We start from the raw sequence: 27,742 nt of genomic DNA, 5'->3' as shown, positions 1-27,742 counted from the left end.
CAGGCTGAGTATCCCAGGCAGCATATCACAGATATAGAAGCCTTGAGTTCATACTGATGGGCTGGACAACTCACTGTGTGTTTAGGAAGGGGGATGAGAAGCCACATTCAATGGGACATGCTACCAGGTACAAACTGATGTCAAAGCACAAACAACCCCTTCCTTCCTCCCTTTTTCTCCGCCACATGCATTAACTAAGCTAATCATCAGCTGTCTATTTAAGAAGGCACACTAGAGTTTTTGGTATAGTGTAAAACCTATCAAAATATTTCCCACTCTTTCCCCTCCTCACTTTAAAATATGGAAAACAGTTGTCCTTCTCTTATCTTCTGACACGCCTTATAGTTGCCACAATTTCTTTTAAGATTACCAGTCATGTCTTTGAGATTACATCTGCAATTTCTTTCAGCAGGCTTGGGGTGTAACTCATCTGAGCCAGGAGACTTGAAATCATTTAAATTGACAAGATACTCTCTTTCACTTCACCTACTTGGGGCCTCAATTTTCTCTCTATTATGTTTGTCCTGCCATTTCTAATTTGAAGACCAGTCTTCTTGCCAATGAAGATGGAAGCAAACTGGCAATTCAGTAGTTCTGCCCACTCTTTTAACATTCCCTGTATTCTCTCTGCTTACCGGTATCCCTCCCACTCACCCACCCACGCACCACCACTTAACATTGTTCAATATGCATCTCAACCAATATATCAGAAATGGTATTCCATTATCCACCCCTCCCCTGTGCAAGTCACCTCACATCATAATTTCCTCCTCTCATTCAAACAAACCACCCATCTATCCATCCACTGAGCCCAAAAAGTGGGAATCTCCTTAAATTTCTTCCTCTCCCTCACTTACCCCATCCCCACCTTAACAGTCAGCTGTAAATTTTTAGCAGTACCTGCACCTACATATCACAAGTGCTTCCCTCTTTTCCCTCCCCTGCTCACACACACCTCTCCCTGGCCTTGCAGACTTCCATCTGCCCTTCCTTCCCTGCTTCTACACCGTTAACCACAAAGCTGATGTGGTCATGCCCTTCCCAAGAGGATTCATGGCTACTATTTGCCTTTAGGAAAAAGTTGAGATAAAGGCATTTAAGAACAATAAACTTGCTTCGATCTGTACGTCTTGTCTTCTGCTTCTCAGCCCATACATGTACTCCAGCTCAGTCTGCATATGTCACTGCTCTCTTACCTTTGAGCCTTCAGCTCTTTGAACAAGGTGTTTCATTACTTGTGTTTCTTACTACTGTCTCACCATCCCCATTTTACTGGACTCCTTTTCCCCTTCAAGACTCCACTCTTAATGTTTCCTTAACCTTCTATCGTCCTCTAGACTGAACCATACATCCATGTACATTCTGTATGTAACTCCTATTGAAGCATTTATCATATTTGTATTATTTTTTTTCCTGCCTCCTCCCAAACTCCTTGATGCATAAAATCTGTAGCAACTCAGAATAACCATCCCTTGACAGACTGAATGTGCAGATGAGGTAGTCTTGTCAAGATAGAAGGGGAAATTATGTGAGTATAGTATGAGATCTTGAATTTTAGATGCAGCAGGGACTTCATAAGGTCGTTACCAAGGTAACAACCAGAGGGAGACAAACAGGCTCTTCATGTGACAAGACCATGTTGGTGTCTAGCAGTCTACCCAAAGAATTAGAAGTGTTGAATCTGATGCCAGAAAAAGGTGTCATTGGGGCTTAAAGCAATAGCTACCAGTTCCCATTTGGTTATCTTTAAATGTGGAATGAAAATGGTTCCCCCAAACAATTTTTCTTTTCCTAGCTCAGGGAGAATGATGAGCATGAGTGCAACCAAAGGCAGAATTGTGTATCTTAGCACAGTGTGAAGCCTCCAAGTTCCTTAAGCCCAGCTATTGTTTTTGCAGTGAGAAAATCCATGCAATTGAAGCCCTGACTAACTGACCAAGCGCTCAAAGAGACACGTCTCTGTGAAACTAACATTATGTTGTCAGGGACTGCATTTGCCTCTTCTGTGACATTATTAAGAAGAAAGAAAGAGGGATTTCTTAACCACCCATGCCTGTGGATCATGCTGGATACCTTGGCAGGCTATGGTTAGCCAGCAGCTGATGTGCCCAGGTAGATGTTTATTGATAGGCAACTAGATCAGTGGCCTCTCTTCTTGGGTTTGGGTAATTGACCAATGACAGGTTGATTAATCAGTAACATTTGATCTGCAACTTCTATGGCTTATGATGACTGACTTGCTTTTCTCATCACCATACTCCAAAAAAGTCTAGTAATTCTGAATCAGCACCTAGGAGAGCATCACAGAACTGACTAATACTTTTCCCATACATGAGATGAGAGTTTAGGTAGTCTTGGAAATGTTCCTTGGGGGTGGGGAGAGAGCAACTCTATAATACATTGGCCTTAAAAATTCTTGTTTTGTTGTAGCTGGTGACCTCAAAGGCAAAGATCTCAAATGTAAATTATCCTGAACACTACATTCTTCATTTCTAAGAAAGGACATCATTGTTTTGTGGATCCAGATTTCTTTTGCTTGTTTAATCCACAGAAACCCTTTCTTCCTTTCCTAAGAGTTTATCCAGTAGTTGGGTAGGCAAGCAGAGCCTACCTTCTTGATAGACAAAGCTTACAACTAACCAGTTCAGTGGATCCTCCTTGTGATATCGGAGAGGCTGACCTTGAAACACGGCCTCTGATCATCTCTCCCTCCCAACCTCACCTGATATATAAAGCCTGTAGCAACTCTGAACATTTTATTCAGCAAACATTTATTGAGCTTTTTACTATGTACTAAGCACCATGCTAAGCACTGTGGGGTTCTAGCATTGAATAAAGATAGCAAACATAGGACTGGCATTCCTGAGGGGGGTAGGAATTTAAGCAACACTATTCGTAATATGTCCAGTATTGAGAAGTATTTAGGACAGTCAGGAGAGAAAGACCAAAAACTGGAGATAGCATAGTTTTAAATTGGTGGTCAGGAAAGGCCTCACTGTGCACAAACTAAGGGGTGATGAAAGCAAAGCATTTGGGAGTGTAGGGAGTGAACATCACAGACAGACTGCCAAGACCTGAGGGGAGTGCATGTCTGTAAGTTTTCAGGAACAGCAGAGAGGCCAGTGTGGCTAGAACAGAGAAAAAAGCAGGGCACAGGAGGTGATTGGAGAGGTAACAACCTGAGATATTTTGTGCCATTTCTATATTTGGTCACCAACTCCCAAAACCATTCCACCCACCACCATACCGCCATGCCAGTGTCTCAGAAATATTGGAGGGAGGGGTTGTTTTTACTGAGGAGAGGCAGGGATAGGAGGTCAGTATGCCTCTAGAAGCCACCTTCTTTGTTCTTGAGCTGTCTTTACCCACCGAGATCTTGGGGTAAAAATAGCAGGAGGTAATAGGAAATTCCCTCCTGCCCTGGTCTTTTGTAATTCTTTCTCTTTCCAGAGCAGGACATAAAGACAGCGAACATGGAACTGACATTCCTGGGAAGGGGGCAATTTAAACAATAAACAGCACTTATGGTAGAAGCCAGAGTAGACTGTATACCTAGGCAATAGAGGAATTTGTCTTTGTTGTTACAGGTTTACAGACACAGCAAAAGTTACTCATTTTATTGCAAAGGAAAAGGAAAAAATTATGTGGAATGTACCTTAAAAGTGGGTAATTGAGAAGTAATTATATCATTTTGATGCCATTTTAAAAACATTAAAATTTAAATAACAGGAACTCTTCAGAGGCCTGACCACATAAAGATCAGGGTAGAGTCGTAATAACTAACCAAATCTACCTAATGTCTTAGTTTATAGTTCCTCTGTCACCTCGGTTTAAGACTTATTATCTTTCTACTTGCTAATCATGATATCCTTTTAAGTGTTATCAGTTTAGTATGAGAAATCACATATGCTATACATTAAGTATGCCTATCATCCAGTCTTTTTCAACTAGCAAATGACAGCACTTTGTCGAAACCTTAATTATAAGATAGTCAATTAAATTAACAATTTTCCCATTAGCTAGAAAATGATGGTTTTGTAATTGATATGTGCAGTACTGTCAGTAAAATACCCACGACACTTTAACTAACAAACCAATTCTAAGTGAGTAGGCTGTCCACAGATGAAACAGTATATAGAATGCTGCTAAATAAATGCATAGTCTTTGTGGATGTTGTGAGAATTAAGGAGCCAATGAGACAAAAATATTTTGAGGTCCTTACTTGAAAAATGTTACATAAATATAATATGTTAGGGCAAAATGGGTCTAGCCCAGTAAATGTTCTTGATGGGTATACATAATTTCTTTGGTCTGTGGAGGTGAGGCTTTTTATTTTGCAATAGGAAAAAAAAAATTATTTCTAACTCATAAGAAGTTAACCGGCACGGAGGGTCTGAAATGCATCCCAGTTTGTCTTACATTATTAAGCACATATAAAAACAAATCAATATCAAGTTGGCCCATTTAAAAATATTAGCTGTGCTGCTATGGTCCTTATTCATCCCTGCAGATTTTTCTTTCTCTGAGAGATGTCAAGTCCATGCAGGTTCAGCTGCCCCTTCACTGTTGTGTGGCTGCAACCTTCTCTAGATTATCCATTCAGTTTGTAAATTACTAGGTCCTTTTTTGGCTGTTAGTTTTTCCTCCTTCCTGCTGCTCACCACCCCGCCAGACTACTGCTCATCCGCTTCCTTCCCAAAGACTAGGCACAGAGATGAAAAAAGGAAAGGAAACACCAACCATTCAATTTTGTTCCTTATTTAATGGCTCTGAATGAAGGCTTAGTCAATAAGGGTGGGGGAGAAATTAAAGCTAATGACTCAAATGATGGTAATTATTTGAGTGTTTTCTGCATCTGTGCTGCCCTCCATCTCTCACAGGACCACAGATAACCTCAAGTTGAATATAATGATTTTGTAGTACTGAGGGGGACTTGGGTTTTGCAACAGTTTCTGAGTGCCTAGTAGTGTATACTGTGTGCGGTGAGGACTCAATAAACACTCATTGACTGAACTGACAACGTATGTTAGTACAGCTAAAGGGAGTTCTATCTATCAACTAAATTGGACATCATATTTGCTCTGTGTGTCTGATCTAAGTGTATGTGAGCAAACTGCTAAAGATTCCGTATCTCCGGCAAATGACTGAGATTAAGCTCTGGAGTTAGGCACTGACATTAGCACAGGTACAGACGCCTGCCTTGCACATTCTGTACCGCTTCCATTTCATTCTGTGTGAGTGCTGCACAGGCAAGCAGTCCCATCTATTTACATTAGCAGAACCTTCTTTGCTTTGCAACCAGAGAGCTAGAAATTTCCTTTTTTATAGTCTAAAGAATACAACAGACATCTAAATATATATCTCCCTGGTTTTGGATTAAGATTGCCTATAATTCTAGTCCAAATTGGGAAGATATTTTATAAAATGTGCTCTGTATCAGTCATGTTGAATATCGTCTGTCACAGCCCTGAACCAAGGAATTCTTCCTTGTCTCACTCATCCATGATTTATTTACCAAGCGTTGTTTCTCTCTCTCAGCCTATCTGCATCACACTAAAGTCTTCTCTTATCACCCTCAGACCTCAGAACTCTGGTTCTTAGAAAAATTGTTGAATACAAAATTATATCTGTAGTTCCCAGTAGATGCAGAGTCTGAACTGTGTGAGTGCTGCTCAGGGGACCAGAAATCCTGAAGCCTGGAAACAGATAGCAGAGTTTGAGGACATGGTAAATATGCCTCCACCAGTCTCATCCTAGAGGTATTTCAAGACCAGAAAGTATTGCTATGGCAACTAAATTGCCTGTTAAAAATACCGGAGGGGCGCTAGAATTCAGATGTTCTTTGGAAAAGCAGGAAAGGTTAAATGCCAACCAAAAAAAAAAATTTTCAAAAGTGTGTGTGTGTGTTTGATTTACCACACATGCCAACCATTTCTCTCTCTTGAGTGATTAGAGAACTTGACAACTAGTCATCATAAAATATAGCTGGATGCATGAAAAGAAAAATCCTTTTGGTTTTCAAAGATTAACCTATCAAGAAGACATTTTACAGAGAATATCATCCCATTTGAGCCAGTATTTCATACACAAATGTGTGTTCATTTATTATCTAGAATTGTTATTTAAGATGCCTCTAAAAAAATACTCACTTCACCTGTAGTGTTTTAAACAATCATTTGAAGACTCAGAATCATTCACCTTGGAAGATCAAATGAATGGAAAGCACAGCCTATTCCTCCTGTGGTTTTACTTGAGTGAATGTCTTACGCGCACTGCTACTCCCATGGGAAAGCCAAGCAGGGCCATGGAACTGTCTCTGTTCTCTTGAGGGCTAACACAAACATAGGGCTTTCTACAAACTGACCAAAATCTCCTTAAATTTCATGCATCACATTGTTTTCAAATCAGACTTTTGAGTACTTAGTGAATAAATTTATTCTGATAATTGAGGAAGAGTCAGTCATCTAAGGATAGTTCTTGAGTTAATCCCAAGTATTCATTTACCTGATATCAGTGTTTCTGCCTTTCCCTCCCCACTTCTCCCTCCTCCCTCTCCCTGCTAACTACACAGGCACTTAACCGAATAAGTTCTTGTATGTCTAGTTAAGAAGCAGAAATACCGAGATCAAGGAAAATTCTTCCTCCCCCCTTCCTGCCTCCTCTTTGGACCTCCAGTCTATATCCTTCTCCAAGGAAAAATGATGATGCTGGCAGACTTGTTGGTGCCCTCAAGGGCTCCTTCAGCAGCTTTCCTGGATACTCAGGGGCTTGCCTCCAGTTGAGAATCGTTTTAATTTTTTAATTTTTAAATTTTTTTCCCTGCTGTGTTGCCTCTTTCAATGATGTATCAGGTTCAGTATAAGGGGTATTGGTTACATAGATCTGTGCAGAGTATGGATTTCTTTTTTATACCCGTATGATCTAATGTGAAGGATCTTCTTTCTCCCTTTCAGCTTATGATGTCTGAAACTGTCCTTCAAATTATGCTGTTGCCAGCATTACCACATTATGTTTTTACTGTAACCAAACTTGCCAGTCAAGACTGTTTGGCTTTAACACAATAAAGTTTGGGAAAGGCCAATGGTCCTCTTATTTGCTGTGCCTTACTGTAGCACAGGAACCTTAGCTGCTTCATATCCCCATGGGAAAAAATGAAGAAACCAGAATATAATTTGAGTTCCTTCTCTTGATCCCCACCATGAGCATGGCAATGTAACTGGTACTAAAACTCTAGCTCAGAAAATTCCAATTTATTGGTGGTCTCCTGTGGCTTAAACAGAAAATAAGACTAAGCAGCACATCTTCTGGTTCAACTCACCCTCATTTCCTAAGGGCATAAATTATAGAAACACTTATTAAGTGTCATGGCTAAGACTTGACTTTTTTTTTATTATTCATTACTAGCACTCAGTGACTTCAAAGGCACTTACAGAGGGGTTGTACTTGGACACACAAGGCAAAGAACTGATTAAGAAAGACTTTTAAAATGTGTTCAAAATTATGTTTGTTTTGTTTTGGTCTCACATTATAAACTGTCCACAGGTGGGTGGTTGCTAGTATAGCTTCTGCAGTTCAGTGAGCTCTTCAGATTTTTTGGCATACTCCACATGAGCTTTTGCCTCAGAGAAATAAAACAGATGCTTTGTCTGTATTTAGGCTGGATGAGGGAGAGGGCACGGGGGTGAAAAGGAAAAGCACCCAGCCAGCCAGCTAAGTCTGTCCCATTTTATTAGGAAAAGTCAAGTCCTGATGTGAAGCCCTGCCCAGCTGACTTTCACTTAGTGGGTAGAACTGTGCTGTACCTCAGCCCTAGCAAGACTGGAGAGGCTGAGGGCCATGGTAAGGGGCAGTCAGCAATTCTGCCCCTTATCCCTCATGCCTGCCTTACAGTTCACTTTTACTTTAGATTCTTCATAAATCTCCATATTTCATGTGTTCTTTTTCATAAAAAGGTAGCTTTATTGAGAGACAATTTGTGTACCACACCATTTACCCATTTGAAGTATACAATTAGTAAGGTTTGCTTTTTTTTTTTTTTCCCTGCTCATTTTTAAAAAAGATACCTATTGTGGGGCAGCCAGGCTTAGGGCAGGCAGGGGGTGAGCAAAAGCAAATCTCTACACTCCTTGGCTGGGCTCTCTCTGGAGTGTCATCTCATGATCTCACCTCTTCTGAAGTTACGCCACCCTCAAGGCTCAGTCTTCTATCGCCATGTGACACCACCCTAATATCCCTGACCTGTAGGCCCAGGGGTACACTTGCATTTACCACACCCATAGCACAGGTCTGCAGTCAGCACATGCACCCTGCACCCACACTCCCACGGGCCTTCTGCATCAACACAGTCAAAGCCACAGGTAATAGCCACAGAGGCTAGTGGAGTGAAAAATGTGATTCAGTCACTTACCTTACAACACTCTTAAAGGCCACAGGCCATAGATATGTTCAAAATAATAAATATATTATTTTTTTTATTTTCAGCTTAAAAATGTTCTGTAAAGAAAAAGTGTTATCTACTTACTGGATAATTCTGAGAAGAATGACTGAGTATATATGTTTGATTTCTTATTTTTTAAATTTACTTCTTGAAAATCGTTTCCATTACAAATTATTACCTAGGATTTAATTTAGTGGTTCTCTATAACTGGCCTTCATGCTTTATTACCTCTGTCATAATAGATACACCTAGTGAAATTTGGGAGCAAGGCAAGGTCCCAAGTACCTTCTGATTGATCAAAAAGAAAATAAATTTTTTGTGTGTGATTTTACTCTAGTTAAGTATATTTTGTCCAAAATGAATGCTTGTTAAAATTGACAATCCATATGCAATCTGTTAGTCAGACATATTTTATTAAGCAAAGGACCTTTTACTACTAACAGGTTTTTAAAAAGTTTACTTTTCATCTCTGCATCTAAAAATCTAATATCAGAAACTTCACAGCATGTCTATTTTATTTTGTAGTAGCAGATTAATTATGTCAACAGTTCTGCAAGAAACAACACTTTTAGTCTTTAAGGTCTAGAGTTAAAATAGACATGTCCATCTACTCTTGAGTGAGATGATACATTAAGAGACCACTGACTTTCAAAGGGAAAATTAGGCAGTGAATGTTATATCACCTCCAGTTCTTGGCACATCACTTCCTCCTAAAAGTCCTTAGAGTTTGGTGTTTTATTTTATAGGATTACAGTGAGTGTTTCTGGCTTTTGGAAGATTTGAAACAAGAAGCACTGTCAATAGGATGTGATTATAGCATATACCACAATGTCACATCTTGGGAGAAGAAATGCTTTCCTTCCACCATTTATTTCTTTGTGTCTTCCCTACCCCCACCTTCACCCCTCCCAAGATGATGGTCACAGAATTCCTTCCAGTTCCTAAGGCATTCCTTTCTGGGGAAGAAACTGATCACATAAATGAGTTTGCAGGACTAAGAGGGGGCCACATTTCAGTGAAATCACTTCCTGTGTCTCTCTTCTCCCACTGTCCCCTAAATGACGTGGATCAGGGCAAATTGTGCTTAGGAAGGTCCCCGCCTTCTCTCTTCATTCCTATAGTTCTCCCATCTTTGCTCACAACAGAGTGGTAAGCAGACATGGTCTTGTTCTCTCTTTGGACTTCTAGCTTTCTCTGTTTTTGTGGGTTGCTCCTTCAGCCCAAGAACCACACAATGCTAGGCTACAGGGGACAATCATCTCTCCCGTACCCACTGCTTCTGTGGTCCTAGAATTTCTACTGGGTTGATCCTTCTATAGTAGTAGAAACCAAGAGTAAGTTTGGGGAATGGAAGAAGAGACAGAGCACTTCTCTTAGTTTCCTGTGGTTGACGCTATTCGGGCATAACCAGCCTGAAAATAGGGAGTACGCCATTTGCATTAGCATTTTGGAACAAAAATTCCACTAGCAATAAATTATTCTTTTGTCTCTCCTTGCTGAAACCTTCCTTGGCACACTTTACCTTGTGGTGTAGGATAATAGATCTTATTCTTGAATCCCTTAATTGTCCCCTGATGTATAGTTCATGCTCTTGTCAGCTCTTGTATCTAACCCTTCTGTATTCTTTTCTTCCATGAAGTTAAAAAATAATAAAGTATCCATAATCACATAGTGTCTTTAATAGGAAGTTCATAGTAGTCCTTTAGAATCAGATAAAGGATTTGCTATCGAGAATTGTTTGAGAAGTGGCAGTAACTAGATAAATAATATCCTGCTAATAATAGCCTTCTTGATAGAATTTTTAAAAAATGGCTGTATTCTCATTGTGTTCTGTATAGTAAGGTTTTATCTGTGTGTGTTAGACTCAGAAAAAAAGAGAATTCATGGAGGTTAGAACTATTTGGGAAGTACATGTTAAACAGAGTCATCCTTTAAAATTGGTTTCATTAAAGATTCCAAATGAGGAGTTCTGTTAAAATGCCAAGCACTGTGAGGTTTTTATTGTTCTATGGTCACAGGCTGCCCTGGTCAGCTATCTTGCAAGATGCTTTTTATAATCACAATAGACAGCACTAGAGAGACTGCACCAGGATAGATCCATACAAATCCATTTTCTCCTGGTGACCAACAAACAATTCAACACAGTCTACCTAATTGGGGTGGTTTAGTCTGTGCTGTCATCTTCCTCTGTAGCTGGTACATATTATTTTACTGCTGTCATATTAACTGTCTTATCAATGACTGTAAACCTTTTGTGAGTGTGTATTTTTCCTTGACTTTTAAACAGCTCTGTAACTTCTTCACCCTCCCGTATTAATTCCATGACCTTTAGCGGGGATGGCCGAGGTGGGATTAATGACTTTCCTTTTTTGTGCCTCTTCGGTTTGAGAGTATAACACCCTGTGCTTTATTATTTCAGAGAATCTTGAGAGTTTGGGAATGGTTTTCATTTCTAATTGGACCCGTTTATTTTTTATACCATTTCCTTTCTTATTCTTTTAGTCTTAGGAGAAATACCAGAAATTTGGGGTGAAAGATAAGCCAGGCATGCCAGTATAGCTGTCACATTAACAAACATGGGATTAGGAATAAAAACTTCATGTGGAATTTGCTACATGAAAATCTCTTGAGACATTTCTAGGCTAAGCTTAGCCTTAGTTTAAATTATACTTTTATTTTTTACCTTGGTGCCATAATTCTTTACTACGCAATAAGCATAAGCACAGCTTTAGTTTCCTGGTGTCAGTAAACTTTTTCCACAAAGGGCCAGGAAGTAGCTACTTTAGACTTTGGTAGGTAAGCCATTGTCTCTGACACAACTGCTTGGCTCACCTAAGTGGATGCAGCTATATTCCAAGAACACTTTATTTATAAAAACAAGCAGCATGGGCCATAGTTTGTCAGTGCCTAACCTATTCTGCTCCATTCCTCGCTAATAACACTGGTAATGCAAGCAGGAATTAGAGTGTAACTCCATTTGTCTTTCCAATTTCCAGCAAGGTGAATAATAATATTAATAACCCTGTTATTAAAATATATAAATGTTAATATCAATATTTATCTCAGGAACGAAATACACACCATAATCAGTGTTTTTTCCTACTGTGTTTTGGGAGGAATGAGCCTCAGGAGCTGCCATAGGAGGGGCCACTGGGAACTGAAGTAGCTGTGGCTTCAGCCCCACTCCTACCTCAGCATAATATTTTACTTTTACCTGTTATGAGTCTTGAGATTCCTCTACCTTACTGCTTGTAAAAAGGGTTCTGTTACTAGAAGATTTTTTAAATACTATTACACATTTTCTTTTGCAATTTTTTTAAAGATTTTTTTTATTTATGCATACAGAGCTGGGGCATAGGCCAGAGGTGCAGGGGCAGTGAGAGGATTCACCAGAGACAGAGTGGGGAGCAGAACCGGCAAAGTACACTGCTGAGGGGAGCAGCGGGTGGGTCAGGACAGGTCTACCGTGCCATGTGGATCAGCTCTGGGGCCAGGGATCAAACTCATGATGAAGTGGCTTTAGCTTGTTAGTGCTGTGCTTTAACCCACTGCGCCACCAGGGAGGGCCCTTTTTGCGATTTTTTAGTAATGGATACTTTATAAGAAATATCAAAGGATTTTTTTTACCACTCTGTAATTATAAGAAAAGGTTAATAAAAAGGGAAGAGAAGTCATCTGAGTTAAAATCTATGTGCCTCTCTTCCTCTGCCCATATAACAGATATAGACTTGAGGGATAAGTTTGAAAGACAGAGACAGAGTTGGGACTCCTGGCTCCCATTTGACATGGCTGCTATTAGTTGTGTCTTCTTGTCTCATACTGCCCTCATGTCCAGGCAGCCAGTGGAGCCTTTCATAGTCTAAAGAGATAACCTGACCCAGACCATCATGGAATCAGCATTACTTTCTTCTCTGTATATGCTCCATCTTCTCTTGGGCTATTAGGAGCCCCCAAAGTCCTGAATGCCCCAAGCTAGGGTACAAACTACATTTTGTAGTTTGTAGAGTACAAACTACTGGTACCTGCACTTCCAGCACCAGCCCCTTGGGGGTGATTCCAGGGATGTCTCCCAGCCACCGAAACCTAAGCATTGATGGTCTTATGTGTGACTCTGGCCAGCTGCCAGGCCCTTCTGTCCCTCAGCATGCATCTCAGAATTGACACTTGGGGATTTGGTGCCAGCGTGGGAGGATCCTGAGCAATTTGAGCTCATACCTTTGGGCATTCCCTGGCTGGCCTGTGAGCATTTTTGACCTTTTCTGTCTATACCTTTCTGGATGTGAAGCAGAGCGTTTCTACAGAGGGGTGAGGTGTGTGTGTTGCATTCGGCATTCACATTCAGCGCCTACACTATGAAAGGACTGTGCTCTCAGGATGCCCATATAGGTCCTGTCAGTCCAAATAAGAAAAAAGTAAAAAGGGGTCCAGCAACTGGGGGTTAGAGGAGACAAATGTTTGTTTTTCTTGATGACAAAGGATAAGCCAAATGAATAAAAGACAGTTTAATTTGCAGAGTGTAATACTCTAATGAAGCCTCATGCTGTGATCGAGTCAAAGTGGCAAGGTCTAACTGCAGCAGGGCCTCAGACAGATATGAGTGATTTATGCATCTCTGCCTCCTTCACTCAGATTTTCTCCTTTCAGCCATCCAATATCCATCACCGAACAGCCCAGTTTCTGTACAGGAGTTTACTCTGGTAGCTTGCCTGGAATACATTTTGAAGGATTAGTGTACATGGCATGGAGACTGGCCCCTGTGCCCAGTATACTCTGGTGAATATTCATGTCGGCACCTGGGAGGGTTAGTTCTAAAAAGGCAGCTTGTGCAGAATACATTCTAAAGAGGGAGTGTTTTCCTCTTGTCTGACAATCCTTCAACCAAATGCAGGACGGAGGGAGAAGCTACTCTGCAAGTCTAGCGTGTGTTTAGAAGACAGGTTCTGTATCCCACGTCTTCACCACCAGGGAGGCTCACAGCCCTTCTCTCTTCAGAGCCTTTGCCTGGGCCTCCCACTGTCGGGGAAGTAGAATTGGCTATTCCAGAAACAAAATGGCAACGGTCCGTTTACCCTTTAGTGTATAGCACCACACCAGTTTGACTTAATTATAGCTGTTTAGCAGTTAGAAAACTTGGAGTTATTAATGTTCAGCTGAAAATGTTTGAATTAAAACTTATCCCAGCTTTGAAGACCTGGATCAAGAAAACTGTACTGAGTGGCCAGTGATCAAAAGAATTCCATTGAAAAACATAATTAGCCATTTTTCCCTCTAGCCATTACAGAAAATGGCATAAAGTCTTGCCTTTTTTCTTGCTTCTTGCCATTCTTCAAAAGATTTATCACACATTTACATATTAAATTAATTAATTATCTTTTGTTATAAGAACTTATCATAGTTAAGATTTTCACTTTTATGTGTTGGTGGTAAAAGATGTTACTATTATCATTATTATTATTATTATTATTATTATTACTTTCTCTATTTTAATAGTATGTCTTGTAACATGGAGGATTATGATTTTCTAGGCACCTCAGACTTTGAGTAAAATATTCTACTTACTCTGTTTTAATTGTGCAGCCTTTGCAACGTGAGGTTTTGTTTTCTGTTGTATGGGGTAGCTGTTACCATGAGAAAGCCTTCACGGAATCCATGAAGGATCATTTGAGAGAAGACTTAAATGGGAGGGAAATGTAGGGGAGAGAGAACGTTTCATTGTACAGGTCCTAACAGAATCAGTATGAGATTTGGAAATGTGACAGGAGGCAGGCAGTAACTGTGTCCAGAGAGCACCTGAAGGGGGACTAAGCAACAGCCAGCTGGAGGTAGGACTGGAGGAGAAGGGCCTGAGTCAGGTGGGCAAGTGTTTTAAAATCATTTTCAGCAAGAGTCCATGACTTTGTAGATCGTGCCCTGTGGAGACAAAGAGATGACTTAAAGCCAGAGCAAAGGTTGGACCCCAGACCTGATTTGAGTGGAAAGTTCAGGCTGTTACCGACAAAAGAGAAAGGCAGGAAAAGAATACCAGCTGTGCTCAGAAGAACGAGGGAAGAGATTGGGTGAGAAGACAAATAAAGAGATTACATGACTGAATAGGAAGAGTTTTGCCTTGTAGTTCATCCCTGCAGGAATGTTCTCTCGCCTATAATATTCAGACTGGAGCCTTCCCACCTTGTTTTGCCCTCTCTTTATCACCAGGTTGAGAGAATTCAAAGATCTGCCTGTAGCTAAATTGTGAGTTTTCCCACAGACACAATTCCTATGAAAACTTGACCCAAGGGAATAGAAAGGAGCCATGGAGCTTATTAAATTTCTATGTGGGCACATATTGGCATGTGGTCAGAGGAGGGAGAGGTAGGAGACTAAGCTCAAGAGATGAAATAGCAGTCAGAGCTGATATGGTTCATAAATTTTCTCTGAAGTGAAACTCTCCAAAATGGTGCATGTGGGGTAGAGGACTGGGGGAGTTTGGGGATCGAAATATAATGCAGTCTCTGGAGCATTAATGCTGTACTGGGATGGGCCTGGGTTTTGTGAGAAGGATGATTTACCTGTAGTTCCCTGTCCTCTTTCCATCATTCTCTCGTGTCCCCCTCCCCAGGTTCAGTTCTGCTCAGTAAAACTTATGATCTATAGGACATGGTGTTGGGAACCAGGAGGTATACCGAGACCCCATTAGTCATGCATGGTTCCTGCGCTCTAGAAACACAGTCAGAGTGGTTCCTTCTGATTGGACTTGGTCCTGAGGCAGAAAAGGCAGCCACCGGATGGTGTTCTAGAAGCAGCCTGGAGCCAGGTGGCTTTACTCCCTACCTGTTAGCAGAGGGCTCACACTGAGGCCATTTTATTCCAAAAGAGTCATAAGTGTACGTAAAGCCTGAAAAAGTAAATTCTCTTACTCAGCTGGTTACTTACGGACTCTGAGCTCCTTGCCATGCCTGTCCCATCTTCTCACCCTCCTGTCAATGTCATCAAATTGGGGACAGGGAAGAGAAACGCTTGCATAATGCATATTTCCTTCAGCTGTTAATGAAAGAAACTGTTTCTGGCCTTTTAAAATCACCACAGACCCTAATAGCCTTCCTAGCAAATGAAGCTGAAAGTGGGCTGGACTTGATACCCAGGGAGCAAAGCCCTGTGGTCTGGGCAGGACCTCTCCATTTCTACCTCTTGCAAATCTTTTTCCTGACCTGCTAGAAAGCCAAATCGGGCCGATCTCACTGATTGTGTAGTAGCGTCATGATGAGGAAGCTGCTGAGATCAAGGAAGATGGCCTTGCTGCAGAGGGAAATTGATGATGCCAAATTTAAACACAGGCAAAGATCTGTGAACGCTGCATACCTGCTTAGTGTGTCACTGCCGAAAAGGTCTGTAACATAATGAGACTTACCTTTTAAAAGATAACAAGACCACTTGAAATAGTTCCCAATATTTTTGATGCCAACATCTTGTATAGGAAAGAGTCACCTTGAAAAATAGAAGAAAACTGCTTTTCCCTCTCATGGGCTTTTTGTCCTGAATAAAATTTTCCCATCTAATCACATTGCAAGCATAAAAAGAAAAGAATTTCCATCAAATTGAACTGTGTAGTATAAAATCGAGACCATATGCTTAGGCCAAAACTTACTCATTAATAAAGGTTTGCCAAGTGATTGAATAATTTGTAAAAGATTGCTTGGGCAGTGTTTAGCTCATGTACGAAAATTAACCAAGTAACTTAGAAAAATAGATTTGCATTAAAAGCAGGAAATGTGCTGATTATAATTTGTTTTTTTCCCAAAATGTGATAATTTATGCAAAAACATTTTGAAGCTGGTGAGGTCTGTGTGAATGTGAGGTGGGATTATGATGAGCATTTCACCATCATTCCCCACTTAGTACTTACAAATATTGCAGCTATAGCCATGCTATCTGGTAGTATGGTGTTACCTTTTACGTTATCACCTAAAAATTGAAATTAAAACTGCATCCCTCCAAGGAGTGAAAAATGATGGTCTCAGCTAGCTGTTACAAGTTGGTGGTTTTTGTATTGTTTGAAAGTGTGGTCAAGTCTGTCCCATCCAGCTATCCACAGCCACATCCTGCCAGCATGCTCTCCATTGACATTAGTATACATCTGTGTAACTTGCCTAGATTACTCAGCATAGGATGTACGGTGTGATGGGCAAGGGAGCCCCAGCACTCATTCCCCATTCAGTGGACCAGCCTGCGTGGTGAAGCCCAAATGTACACTTTGCATTCTCCTCACTGTTTTTATCCTGGAACTTCCATGACGACCGAGACCATAGATGCCAGACAGCCACAAGCCTGCCCTTGCCTTTTCACAGGCCATCTGCAAAAGAATATTGTTAGCCATTGCCATTACTTCCTCTCTTAGATAATTCACACTGCATGTTCCAGATGTGGGAAATCCAACCGTGTCAGGTAGTATGTAGATGCTCTGATGTCCTGACTTAACGTGTTCCCCAAGATCCTATTTTATCTGGTGAGCAGTCTGCTTCCCTCCTCCTGTGTTAGAAAAAGGCTGTGTCCCCTTTACCCTAAAAGGCTGTGGTCCACTGCGGGGCCCCAGTGATGGCTGCTCCTCAGGAGTTCTTATGGCCAGAATCTGCGGGGCAGCCACCTGTCCTCTCACAGCTTCTGAGGAAACACTGTAACTTGGATCCATTCTCCTGCTGTGAGTCTCATTTGCGTCTTGCCGTGCCCATAGCTCTTCTGAGCTCGCCATTGTTCCCATTTAAGGATGAAACTGCATAGTTGCACCTTGTCACAGCTAACAGAGAGGATCCTTCTCATCTTCAGGGAGAGCCCAGTCTCACCAGTCAAGCTATTCCTCCCAAGCTCTGGGCTCTTCCTGACCCTCAGTAGCAGAGACTAGAATGGAGTTTCTAACATAGTGCTTGTCTTTCTGCTTCTCATTTAGAAGAATGAAAACTGAACTCTTCTGAATGAGGTGAAAACACTTAAATTTCCCTTTGTGGTCACAACTTCTTATCTTTCTCCCTCACCTTCATGTCTGTTTATTGCATCTGTTCTTTTGCTTCATGACCTCCAGACCCTCTTTGTTCTGGACATTAGTCAGCCCCCACTTGACTCCTCAGCAGCCTTGAAGTGGTAAATACTCCTACTGGACCTTCATTGTATGAGTCTACAATGTATCCTCCTTGTCACTGCCAACCCTGCTTTCTTCTCTCCTTCTCCACAGAACTGCTGCTGAATAGTTATGGACTACACTGATTTTCCTCTTTACCCTCCCTGCAGCTCAGCTTGGAGGCCTATTTGGAATAGGACTAGAGCTATTCCAAAGCCTGCTTTACCTTTCCATCCCATTCTACATTCCTTGCTCGCTTTCATACCCTTCTGTCATACTTGAATGGAACATATGAAAGAAAATTAAGCTTCCTCATCATTCTTGTTTCTCACCTCCTTGTCTCTGTGGCCCTGTAGCCAGCACTTCACCCTGATGAAGATCATGATTGGGACATTTACCCTTTGTTAGGGATCTTTTCTGTCTCAGGCTTCTGCTAAGAACTTATCTTAAACCCTTTAGGTTCCAAACTGCAGAAATCAGGCAAAGATAGCTTAAGTTTTGCGTGGTGACTTCATTCAAAAGAATGGAGACTTCGGGCCCTCCCTGATGGTGCAGCGGGTTAAAGCACAGCACTAAGAGGCTGGAACCACTTCAACATGAGTTCGAACCCCGCCCACCCCGGAGGTGGTCCACATGGTGCGGCAGACCTCTCCTGACCAGCCTGCTGCTCCCCTCAGCAGTGGACTTTGTCAGTCAGCCTGTTCTTTCTGTTCCCCACTGTGTCTCTGGTGAATCCTCTCACCACCCCACACCTCTGGTCTTTACCCTCCTAGTTCTGTATGCCTAAATAAATAAATCTTAAAAAAAAAAAATGGAGACTTCTCCTATAACCTGAGGTGAAACTCTTAGTCCTCATAGGGACTAAAATCAGATATTAGAATCCTGCCAGAAGCCCACACACCTTTATCTGGACCCCACGTCTGTTTTCTTTGCTTCTCCACACAAATAACTTTCTCTGCTTCCTGTACTTCTGGTGAAACTAGGTCGCTGAGAATGCCTGCATTTTCATCATCTTGTTTTAAGTGAGCAAGGCCAGTTAAGCTAGACTATCATATAATTCTAAATTTTTGAAAAGAGGAAATCTGATTGGTGCAGTATGGGTCTGCCTAGAATGTAGTCAGGTCTACATAGCACCCACTATGTGTCCACCTCAAGGCCGGGCCACAGACAGTTCACAAAGACAGCAGTTACTGTATAACATAAAGATATGCCCAAACCCTTTGCTGCAGTTCTAGTGTTAGAACTGATAGAACCCCCCCCCAAAAGAACCCTAACATTAGAGCTTTACTTTCAAACAGAATTGAAGCACAAGTAAGTTAAGTGACTCGCCTAATGCAATTTAGTCATCCTCTGTAAATATTTGTTGAATTGTTGAATGAAGACAATGATCTTAGAAGAACTTCACTTCTGAAGGTCTTTAACAAAGAACAGAATAATCTGTACAATTTTTTTTTCTTTAGTGCAAATATTTGAGGTCTACTGTATCTTCAATTTTGGTAAGAGTAGAATAAATTTGGTACTAAATTATAATTACATTGCTAATATCTTGGCAGTTGACCCTCTCTCCATTGTCTGTTCTCATGAAATGAGAAAATTCCCCTTGTCCTCGTGGAGTCTCCCATGAACATGGTCAGGTAAAAACAGAACACACACTTGTTCTTGTCTGAAGATACCAGCTCAGTGGAGAAGCTGTTGATCTCAACTGTGAAGCCTCAACCATTGTTCAGAATGTGGCACAGAATTAATCCCTTAAGAAAGGAATGAAAAAAATGCCATTCAGCACAACATAGTTTGTCATCGCATGCATAATGCAGACTTTCCAATTAGAATGCTACAATTTAGAAACTTTCTTCACAGACTGATGAGAGAGCAATTATTTTAAAGAAGGGAAAACTCAGTCCACTGGGTTTGCCTCAAGTCACTTCTGACTCAAGCCGCAAAGACAAGAGTTTTGAAAACATATTCGCTATTGAATTTTATATCAAAACACCAGCAAGGAGAGCAATTAGTTGCTGTAAACTGAACCCCAGTAATCAATGGTATGCAGCCAGCCAGATCATTTATGGAAGATGTAAGCAAAATCACATCTGCTAATCAATTTTTGAAAAAGTCCAGCACTTCACCGCTTTTAAGGAAAACTCCACAATGAGAATAAGGGAAGGTGGAAGAGACAGCATTTACTATCACCAGGCATTTCATGCAGTGCTCATTAGATAAAGGGGTTTGTAGTGCCAGCTAAGCACACAGATCCAATCTGTGTTAATGGATCTTGGCCAGTGGCTGGCTTTAGTCAGCCTCTTTTAAAAACAGCCCCTGATGCATGATGTATGTCGATATGGGGGCTATGTTTAAGGAACTCCCCTCAGGTAAAGTTAGAGGGAGTATGTCTGTCCTGAGCAAGCTTACATTCCCACGCAGATTACAAGTTGGAAATATCTCTATGTTGTTGAGGAGGGGGAAAAGATGTAAAAGCCGACTTTGCCAGCAGGGAGTGAAGTAAAGGGAGTTGGTGGGCGTTTAAGTTGTGCCTTATTAGAGCAAAATTCCTCCCCATGGAAAAAAAGGGAATGAGCGAGCTTTCCCTTTAGTGTCCTTAAGTTGTGCTTACTTTTTTACAGTTGAATCAACAAAGGGATTTTCACTCCTGGCTGAGTCTAAATTTCAACCAAATAGGCATCCTGGCACATGAATTAGAATCCCTCTTAAAAACTCCAAAGGTGAGATAACCTGAAATCCATCATTGTCCCTTTTCCAGTCAGGAGTCACCACGACCCCACATTTCCAGTCCCTGGGGACTCTTAATAGAGGAATAGAGAGAGGATGTCTCAACCAGTATGTTCTCTTGGCTGCTGTTCAGAAAAAAAGAATTTAGGCCAGGAGAAATTATGGAGGTAAAGATCGATAGACTAGGCTAATAAAAATTAATTTCTTCAGCATGCAAACTCTGATAGGCAGTGTATTAATATCCTTTAAATATAGAGGGCATCTTGTAAGTCATTAACAGAAGAATTAATATAAGTAGAAAGTGGATAAACTGTTCGATGATAATAAAAAGCTGAAAATTAATGAGTTATATTTCTTGTCAAATTGTCGTTATTTTTAAAAATAATACACATTATTGATGAAGGTGCACAGAAATGAGCATTTGTTAGATACTGCTGGTAGTGTGAGTATAAATTGATACAGACTTTTGTTTGAGGGAGAAGGGAGATGTATATACATCTGTTTTGTGTAACCTAGCAATGCCTCAAATGTTTACATGCCCTGCTCCTTACAGAAGAAATTTCACCCACAGAAACTTACAGAAGGCATCGCTTTAACTTAATGTTTATCACAGAGTTTCCATACCAGTATATTTGTTCAACTACCAAGATGTTCTATTTACTGATTAATAAGTAAATTAAGGAATACCCATAGGAAATTCTATGAAGCCAGTAGATATGATGAGAAAGAATTTTTGACCAAACCAAAAAAACATTCATAATAGGGCCCTCCCTGGTGGCGCAGCGGGTTAAAGCACAACACTGAAAAGCTAAAGCCACTTCAGCATGAGTTTGATCCCCACCCTGGGGGTGACCCACATGGCACCGCAGACCTCTCTTGACCCACCCGCTGAGCCCCACAGCAGTGTGCTTCGTTATTCAGCCTGTTCTGCTCCCCTCTCTGCCTCTGGTGAATCCTCTCACCGCCCTTGCATCTCTGACCTGTACCCCAGCTGCATATGCATAAATAAATAAATCTTTTTTTAAATATTCATAATAAATACACAAAAGTAGCAAATTACTGTGTGTTCCATGTATATATATCTATAAAAATACAGTAATTACAGGTGATCATTATTTTTTTTCAATTTTTTTAAAAAAGATTTATTTATTTGTGCATACAGAACTGGGGTGCAGGCCAGAGGCTCAGGGGTGGTGAGAGGCTTCACCAGAGACAGAATGGGGAACAGAACAGGCAGATCAACGAAGTACACTGCTGAGGGGAGCAGCGGGCGGGTCAGGAGAGGTCTGCCACGCCATGTGGTCTCCTCCGGGGCAGGTGGGAATCGAACTCATCCGGAAGCGGCTTTAGATTCTTAATGCTGTGCTTTAACCCGCTGCCCCACCAGGGAGGGCCAGGTGATCATTATTTTAAAAAATAATTTTCTTTGAGACAATTTGAAAAACTTGATAGGATAAGCTATAGGACACAATATACATAGCTTTAGTATACCATCACTCCAAGAACCTCTACATTTATGGTATTTACCTAGAATTGACCTCCCTTTTTAATCTCCATACCCCATAGATTTAGGGCAGTCTTTTCCCATGAAATAACTTTATGATCTGGTCAGATTCTGTTCTAAAAGGGCTAGATGATTTTCATTTGGATACTCTGGTAGAAATACTAATTCATGATTATCTAGGAGGATAGGGATTATACCAAATCTCCAAAATCCCATTGGAGAAATAGTTCCAACAGTGTCTCCTAAATAACCTCTTACTGGGATTGTTACATAAAGAGAATGATTAATTAATTTGAATTTTTATCCTGGTTTTAATATACTCTGGCAGAGCTATGTATGACTTCTACCCATAATATGTATAGAACATATACTATGAATAGAATCCAGATGTTTAAAATAGAATTTTTAAAAAGAGTGTTCTAGTTTTTTTCTAAAAGGCATATGATCAGTCTGAGAGCCAGGTGAACATAGATGCAAAATTACACTTTTACAAGTTAGTCAAAATAAATGTAAATTAACATAGACTAACTGTATAAAAGTGCTGAGAGGTAGAATAATATTTGAGGAAATGACTAACAAAGGAAATGATTCACTTTCTTATCAGGCAGGCTGGCATGATCTAGGAGTAGAATTATTGGATTCTAAAAAAACAATAGGGTGGAATCCTGTCTGATACTTTGAGAAATTAAATTCTCAGATGAATTAAAGTTGGTTTATGCTTTCCACAGCATTTTAACAATTTTCTCTACTTAAATGATGAGTTCTACAACATTAAGTAGAGTGGATTTAGTAATTGATAGCAGACAGAATTACAGTTGAAAACAAAGGACAAAGGGGAAGGGGAGCACAGAGGCATTTGCAGTTGTCTATACTGGCTTTACAGTTATTGTCACCTGCTGGTACAAAGAATTTTCATGGATTATAGTTGCAAACTTAAGCAGAAATTGTATGAGCTACTTTGATAGAGTGATAGTTTATGCTGGTAAATTGTAAGCCAGACACATGAACTGGGAGTAAAGGAAACATTTGGCAGAAGAATCACAGAAATAGGCCTTGGGTCAGGACGCCAGGTTAGAAGCCCTGTGGCCACCTCTCAGGAAGTTTAGACAAGTTTCTTAACAGCTTTAAGCAGCTTTAATCTTCATTTTCACCATCTGTAATATTATAAGAATAATAGCACTTATTAGGAAGGTTTTTGGGAGGATTTAATAAGATAAATTATATAGGATCTAGTACACTATAGACATTAAAGAAATGTTGGCCATTATGGTAATAATTGTTGATGTCACAAATAATTTTAATTTCTTAGCAAATTTTCATTGAATGTAGACTTTGTGTGTGAACTGAGTATAGAAAACCCGATGATATGGGCCCTGCCTTCAGAGAGCTCACTCCCTGTCCTGCCTGGTGGAAGAGGCAATTACTCTCTGACCTGCCTGGTGGGAAAGTGCACAGCAAACTATAAAACCATGAGCTAAATATCATATATGAGAAGGATGTTTGTGTCTGAAATCATGGAAAACAGTGTTCTCGCTGCTTTGGCACTATCAGAAGCAAAATGCTGACTGTGCTATCCCATATTGTAATACTTAGATTCTTTTTTAATTCTATTTTTTCAATTGAATTAATGTACAGTATATAAATAGTTTATGTATAGCTCAGTGAATATTTACATGTGTATATACCCATGTAACTACCACTCAGATCAAAATTAGTACATTTCCAGCATCCTAAAAGGGTCCCTCATATCCATTCCCAGAAGAGGTGGCCACTCTTCTGATTCCCGCCACCATAAGTAAATTTTGTCTCTTGAGCTTCATGTATATGGGATATATAGTCATGCTTTGATTCTGTCTGGGCTAAAAGGGGAGGGGAGGAAAAACAAGAACAAGAACAAGTAATACTTTTCTAAATAATAACAGACTTTTAGAGTGAATATGTTTGCCTCCAAATCAGATATTCTTACCACTTTATAATAAGTCTCATAAAAAAAGAGAAGGAACTTACAAGTTGCTAAGGTGAAGCCATCGGGGCATAGTTGCCACCAATTAGGTGCACAGATTTCTCCCATGAACAGTGGTCTCGGGAACATTATCTTTGCTCTTCCCAACCAACTGAAGAGGAGAACTGGTAGAATCAGAAAGAAGGGTGTGGAGTCATTGTTTCCCTGATAAGCCAATTTGAAGAATGTGGCCATTTGGGGGGAAAAGGCTGCCTGAGATTGAGTGACTTGTGAAATAAATTTCTAAAGACACAAGCCTCTCACTGTGCATAGCCACCACTTTCTCTCCTCATAATTTTCTCGGAGACTTGCTTTCTCTCACCAGCCCTGGAAGTGTGGTGAGGCCAAGAAAGCAGGGAGGAAGAAAAAAGCAGACAAATTCCATCTTAGAGCCTAAGAAAACAGTCAGGAAATTTACCATATTCTTATGTTTTTCCTTTATTCAGGTTATTGCTTTGGGACTGTGATGATCGAAGCTATAGTTACTACATTGAGGTTTCCACCAACCAGCAGCAGTGGACCATGGTAGCTGACAGAACTAAAGTCTCCTGCAAGTAAGTTACATCCTTTTAGGAATTTGTTGCAATTTAAGCCTATCTTGCCAATGGATTTGGAAGGTTCCAGTGACGATTCATGGACTCACCACGTTGTATTCTTATTTGGAGGTTGGAAACATTCTGATTATTCTTCTATTTTGACTATGAAGTAATTAGATGTGATGAAGCTTTTGTTTTTTTTGTTTTGTTTTGTTTTGTTTTGTTTTGTTTTGTTTTGTTTTGTTTTTTTTAAGACAATTCCCCACCCATAAGGCCAGTAGTACATTTCTTGAGAAAGATGTTCTGTTAAATAAGAAATGTCAATGATGTGGTTATTCATCTGCTTAGGATCCATATAGGATCTTTCTTTTTTATTTTATTTTATTTATTACAAAGTTTATTTTTACATCATTTTGCACATTTTTTTTTTCCATCTCGATTGTAATCCCCACGGGTTTCCCATCACCAAATCACCCCTATGCCACCACCATAGTCCTGTGCATTTCCCTCCCTTCCCCCCCCCCCATTTTTGATCCCATTCCCCACTCCACCCCCACAGAATGTCTCTGGTATATGGTTGTTCATTATTTTTGTTATTTTCTCGCCTGGTCCATTATACTCCTGCTATGAGTGAAACCATCCGGTATTTTTCTTTCTCTTTCTGGCTTATCTCACTCAGCATGATCTTTTCCAGCTCCATCCAAGTTGCTGCAAAAGACATGTGTTTCTCTTTTTTGGTTGTTGAGTAATATTCCATTGTATATATGTGCCACATCTTTTTAATCCAGTCATCTACTTTTGGGCATTTGGACTGCTTCCATGTTTTTCCAGTTGTAAATAAAGCAGCAATAAACATGGGGGTGCAGGTATCTTTTTCAATCAGTGTTTTTGTGTCTTTTGGGTAGATACCTAGGAGTGGGATTGCTGGGTCGTAGGGAAGCTCTATGTTTAGCAGTTTGAGGAACCTCCAAACATTTTTCCATAGTGGTTGTACTAGTTTGCATTCCCACCAGCAGTGCAGGAGAATTCCTTTTTCTCCACATCCTCGCCAACATGTTGTTGCTAGTTGTTCGAAGATGTGCCATTTTCACTGGGATGAGGTGGTATCTCATTGTGGTTTTAATTTGCATCTCTCTTATTACAATAATATTGAACATTTGTTTATATGCTTGTTGGCCATCTGCATTTTCTCCTTGAAGAAATGTCTTTTTAGCTCTTCTGCCCATTTTTTGATGGGGTTGTTTATTTTTTGTTGAGTTTCATCAATTCTCCGTATATTTTTGTGATCAATCCTTTATCACTAATTTTGTGTGAGAAATTTTTTTCCCAATCAGTGGGATGTCTGGTTGTTTTTTGTAATGTCTCTTTTGCTGTACAGAGCTCTTTAACTTGATGTAGTTCCATCTGTTTATCCTTGCTTTCACTATCGCTGCAATGGGTGCTCTATCTTTAAAGATGTCGCTGAAGTGTATGTTGTGTAGTATTTGGCCCATCTTTGCTTCCTGGTATTTTATGGTTTCCGTTCTTATGTCTAGGTCTTTAATCCAATTCAAGTTGATTTTTGTGTATGGTGAGAGGTAGTGATCTAGTTTCATTTTTTTGCATGTAGCTTCCCAGTTCTCTCAGTACCATTTGCTGAACAAACTTTCTTTGTTCCATTGTATCTTCTTTGTTCCTTTGTCAAACATTAGCTGTCCATAAACCTGTGGGTTTATATATGGGTTTTCTTTCCAAATCCACTGGTCTGTATGTCTGTTCTTGTTCCAGTGCCATGCAGTTTTGATTATTATGGCTTTGTAGTATAGCTTGAAGTTTAGGATTATAATGCCCCCATTCTCTTTCTTCCTAGTCATGAGAGTTCTGGCTATTCGAGGTCTTTTGTTTTTACATATGAACCTCATTACTATTTTTTCTATTTCTTTGAGGAATGTCATTGAGACTTTTATTGGGATGGCATTAAATCTGTATATGGCTTTTGATAGGCTGGCCATTTTGATGTTAATTCTCCCAATCCATGAGCAGGGGATGTCTTTCCATTTCATGGTGTCTTTTATTTCTTTTAACAGTGTTTTGTAATTTTCTTTGTATAGGTCTTTTACCTCTTTTGTTAGGTTGATTCCCAGGTAGTTGGTTCTTTTTGTTTTATCTGAAAAGGGGATAGTTTTTTTTATTTCTATTTATTCTGATAGGTTGTTTGTGTATAGTAAGTCTCTGATTTTTGTGTTTTGATTTTATATCCTGCTACCTTGCTAAACTGGTTGATGGTTTTGATTAGTTTCTCTGTGGAGTTTTTTAGGGTTTTCCATGTAGATTAACATATCATCTGCAAATAAGGACAGTTTTACTAAAGAAGATTTTTATCTTGTGGTTTTAACTTGGTTTCTGAAAGTGGTGTGTACCTAAACAGAGTAAAAATATACTTTCCATTTAAAGTCCTTTCTCAGGTCCTTCCCATTTATCCCACAGTATCCCTTCAGGACCTCTTTTGTTTCTTAGAGAATTTTGATGATACAGTATACACTTTAGAAGTTGTTATGGGGCTCTGTCTTATTTCCCACCTTCATCTTATTCTCGGGATTAGCTTTAAAAATTTTTCTTATCTCCATGTTAAACTGCAATTTAAACTAAGGAAAGTTGTACCTAAGGTACTCCATAGTTAAGCAGAGATATTCTGTGCATATGGCTTAGGGGCTTTGTTGCTTGTGGGGACAGCCAGGAGGAAGAATTCTGAAGGTTCTGACTGACTTTGAATCATACCTAGAATGACTGTTTGCATGTGTGTATACCAAATGTAACTACCATTCAGATAAAAATTAACACATTTCAGGCCCTCCCTGGTGGCGCAGGGGGTTAAAGCACAGCACTAAGAAGCTTAAGCCACTTCTGCCCCGGAGGAGATCCACATGGCGCGGCAGACCTCTCCTGACCCGCCCACTGCTCCCCTCAGCCCTGTTCTGCTCCCCACTGTGTCTCTGGTGAATCTTTTCACCTTCCGCATCTCTGGCCTGTACCTCAGTTCTGTATGAGTAAATAAATCAATCTTAAAAAAAAAATAGCACATTTCGAGCAGGCTATAAGGTTCCTTAATACCCTTTCCTAGTCATTACCTAAAAAGAGCTGAGTACCTTTATGTGCAGATCCAGATTCTCTTAGCAAAAGAAAATATTTCTCTTTTTAATTGAAATATGATTCACATTCTATAAATTTCACCCTTTTAAAGTGTACAATTTGCAGTAATGTTGTATTCATGCAAAATTGTGCAACTACCACTATCTGTTGTCTCAGAACATTTTCACCATTCCAAAAGTAAACCTGCCTATTAACAGTCTCCTCATTTCTCTCCAAACCCCCAGCACCCAGTAATCTACTTTCTGTCTGTGAATTGGCATATTTTCAACATTTCACTTAAATTGAATCATGTTCCTGGCTACTTCACTTAATGTAAGTTTTC

At 40.2% G+C, this 27,742-nt stretch overlaps 1 protein-coding gene across 1 annotated transcript in view; it reads left to right on the top strand.

Annotated features, from left to right (window-relative positions):
• BTBD9 (BTB (POZ) domain containing 9) overlaps nt 1-27,742 on the top strand; it is a 391,756-nt gene that overhangs the window by 289,626 nt on the left and 74,388 nt on the right. Inside the window, exon 9 of the mRNA XM_004673441.2 lies at nt 24,202-24,309. Within this exon, the coding sequence (XP_004673498.1) occupies nt 24,202-24,309 (108 nt within the window). The remainder of the gene's footprint in view (nt 1-24,201; nt 24,310-27,742) is intronic.

This window comes from Condylura cristata, unplaced genomic scaffold, assembly GCF_000260355.1.
Source record: "Condylura cristata isolate star-nosed mole 26May11 unplaced genomic scaffold, ConCri1.0 scaffold00001, whole genome shotgun sequence".
Lineage (NCBI taxonomy): Eukaryota > Metazoa > Chordata > Mammalia > Eulipotyphla > Talpidae > Condylura > Condylura cristata.
This window is presented reverse-complemented; position numbering and strand designations above follow the sequence as displayed.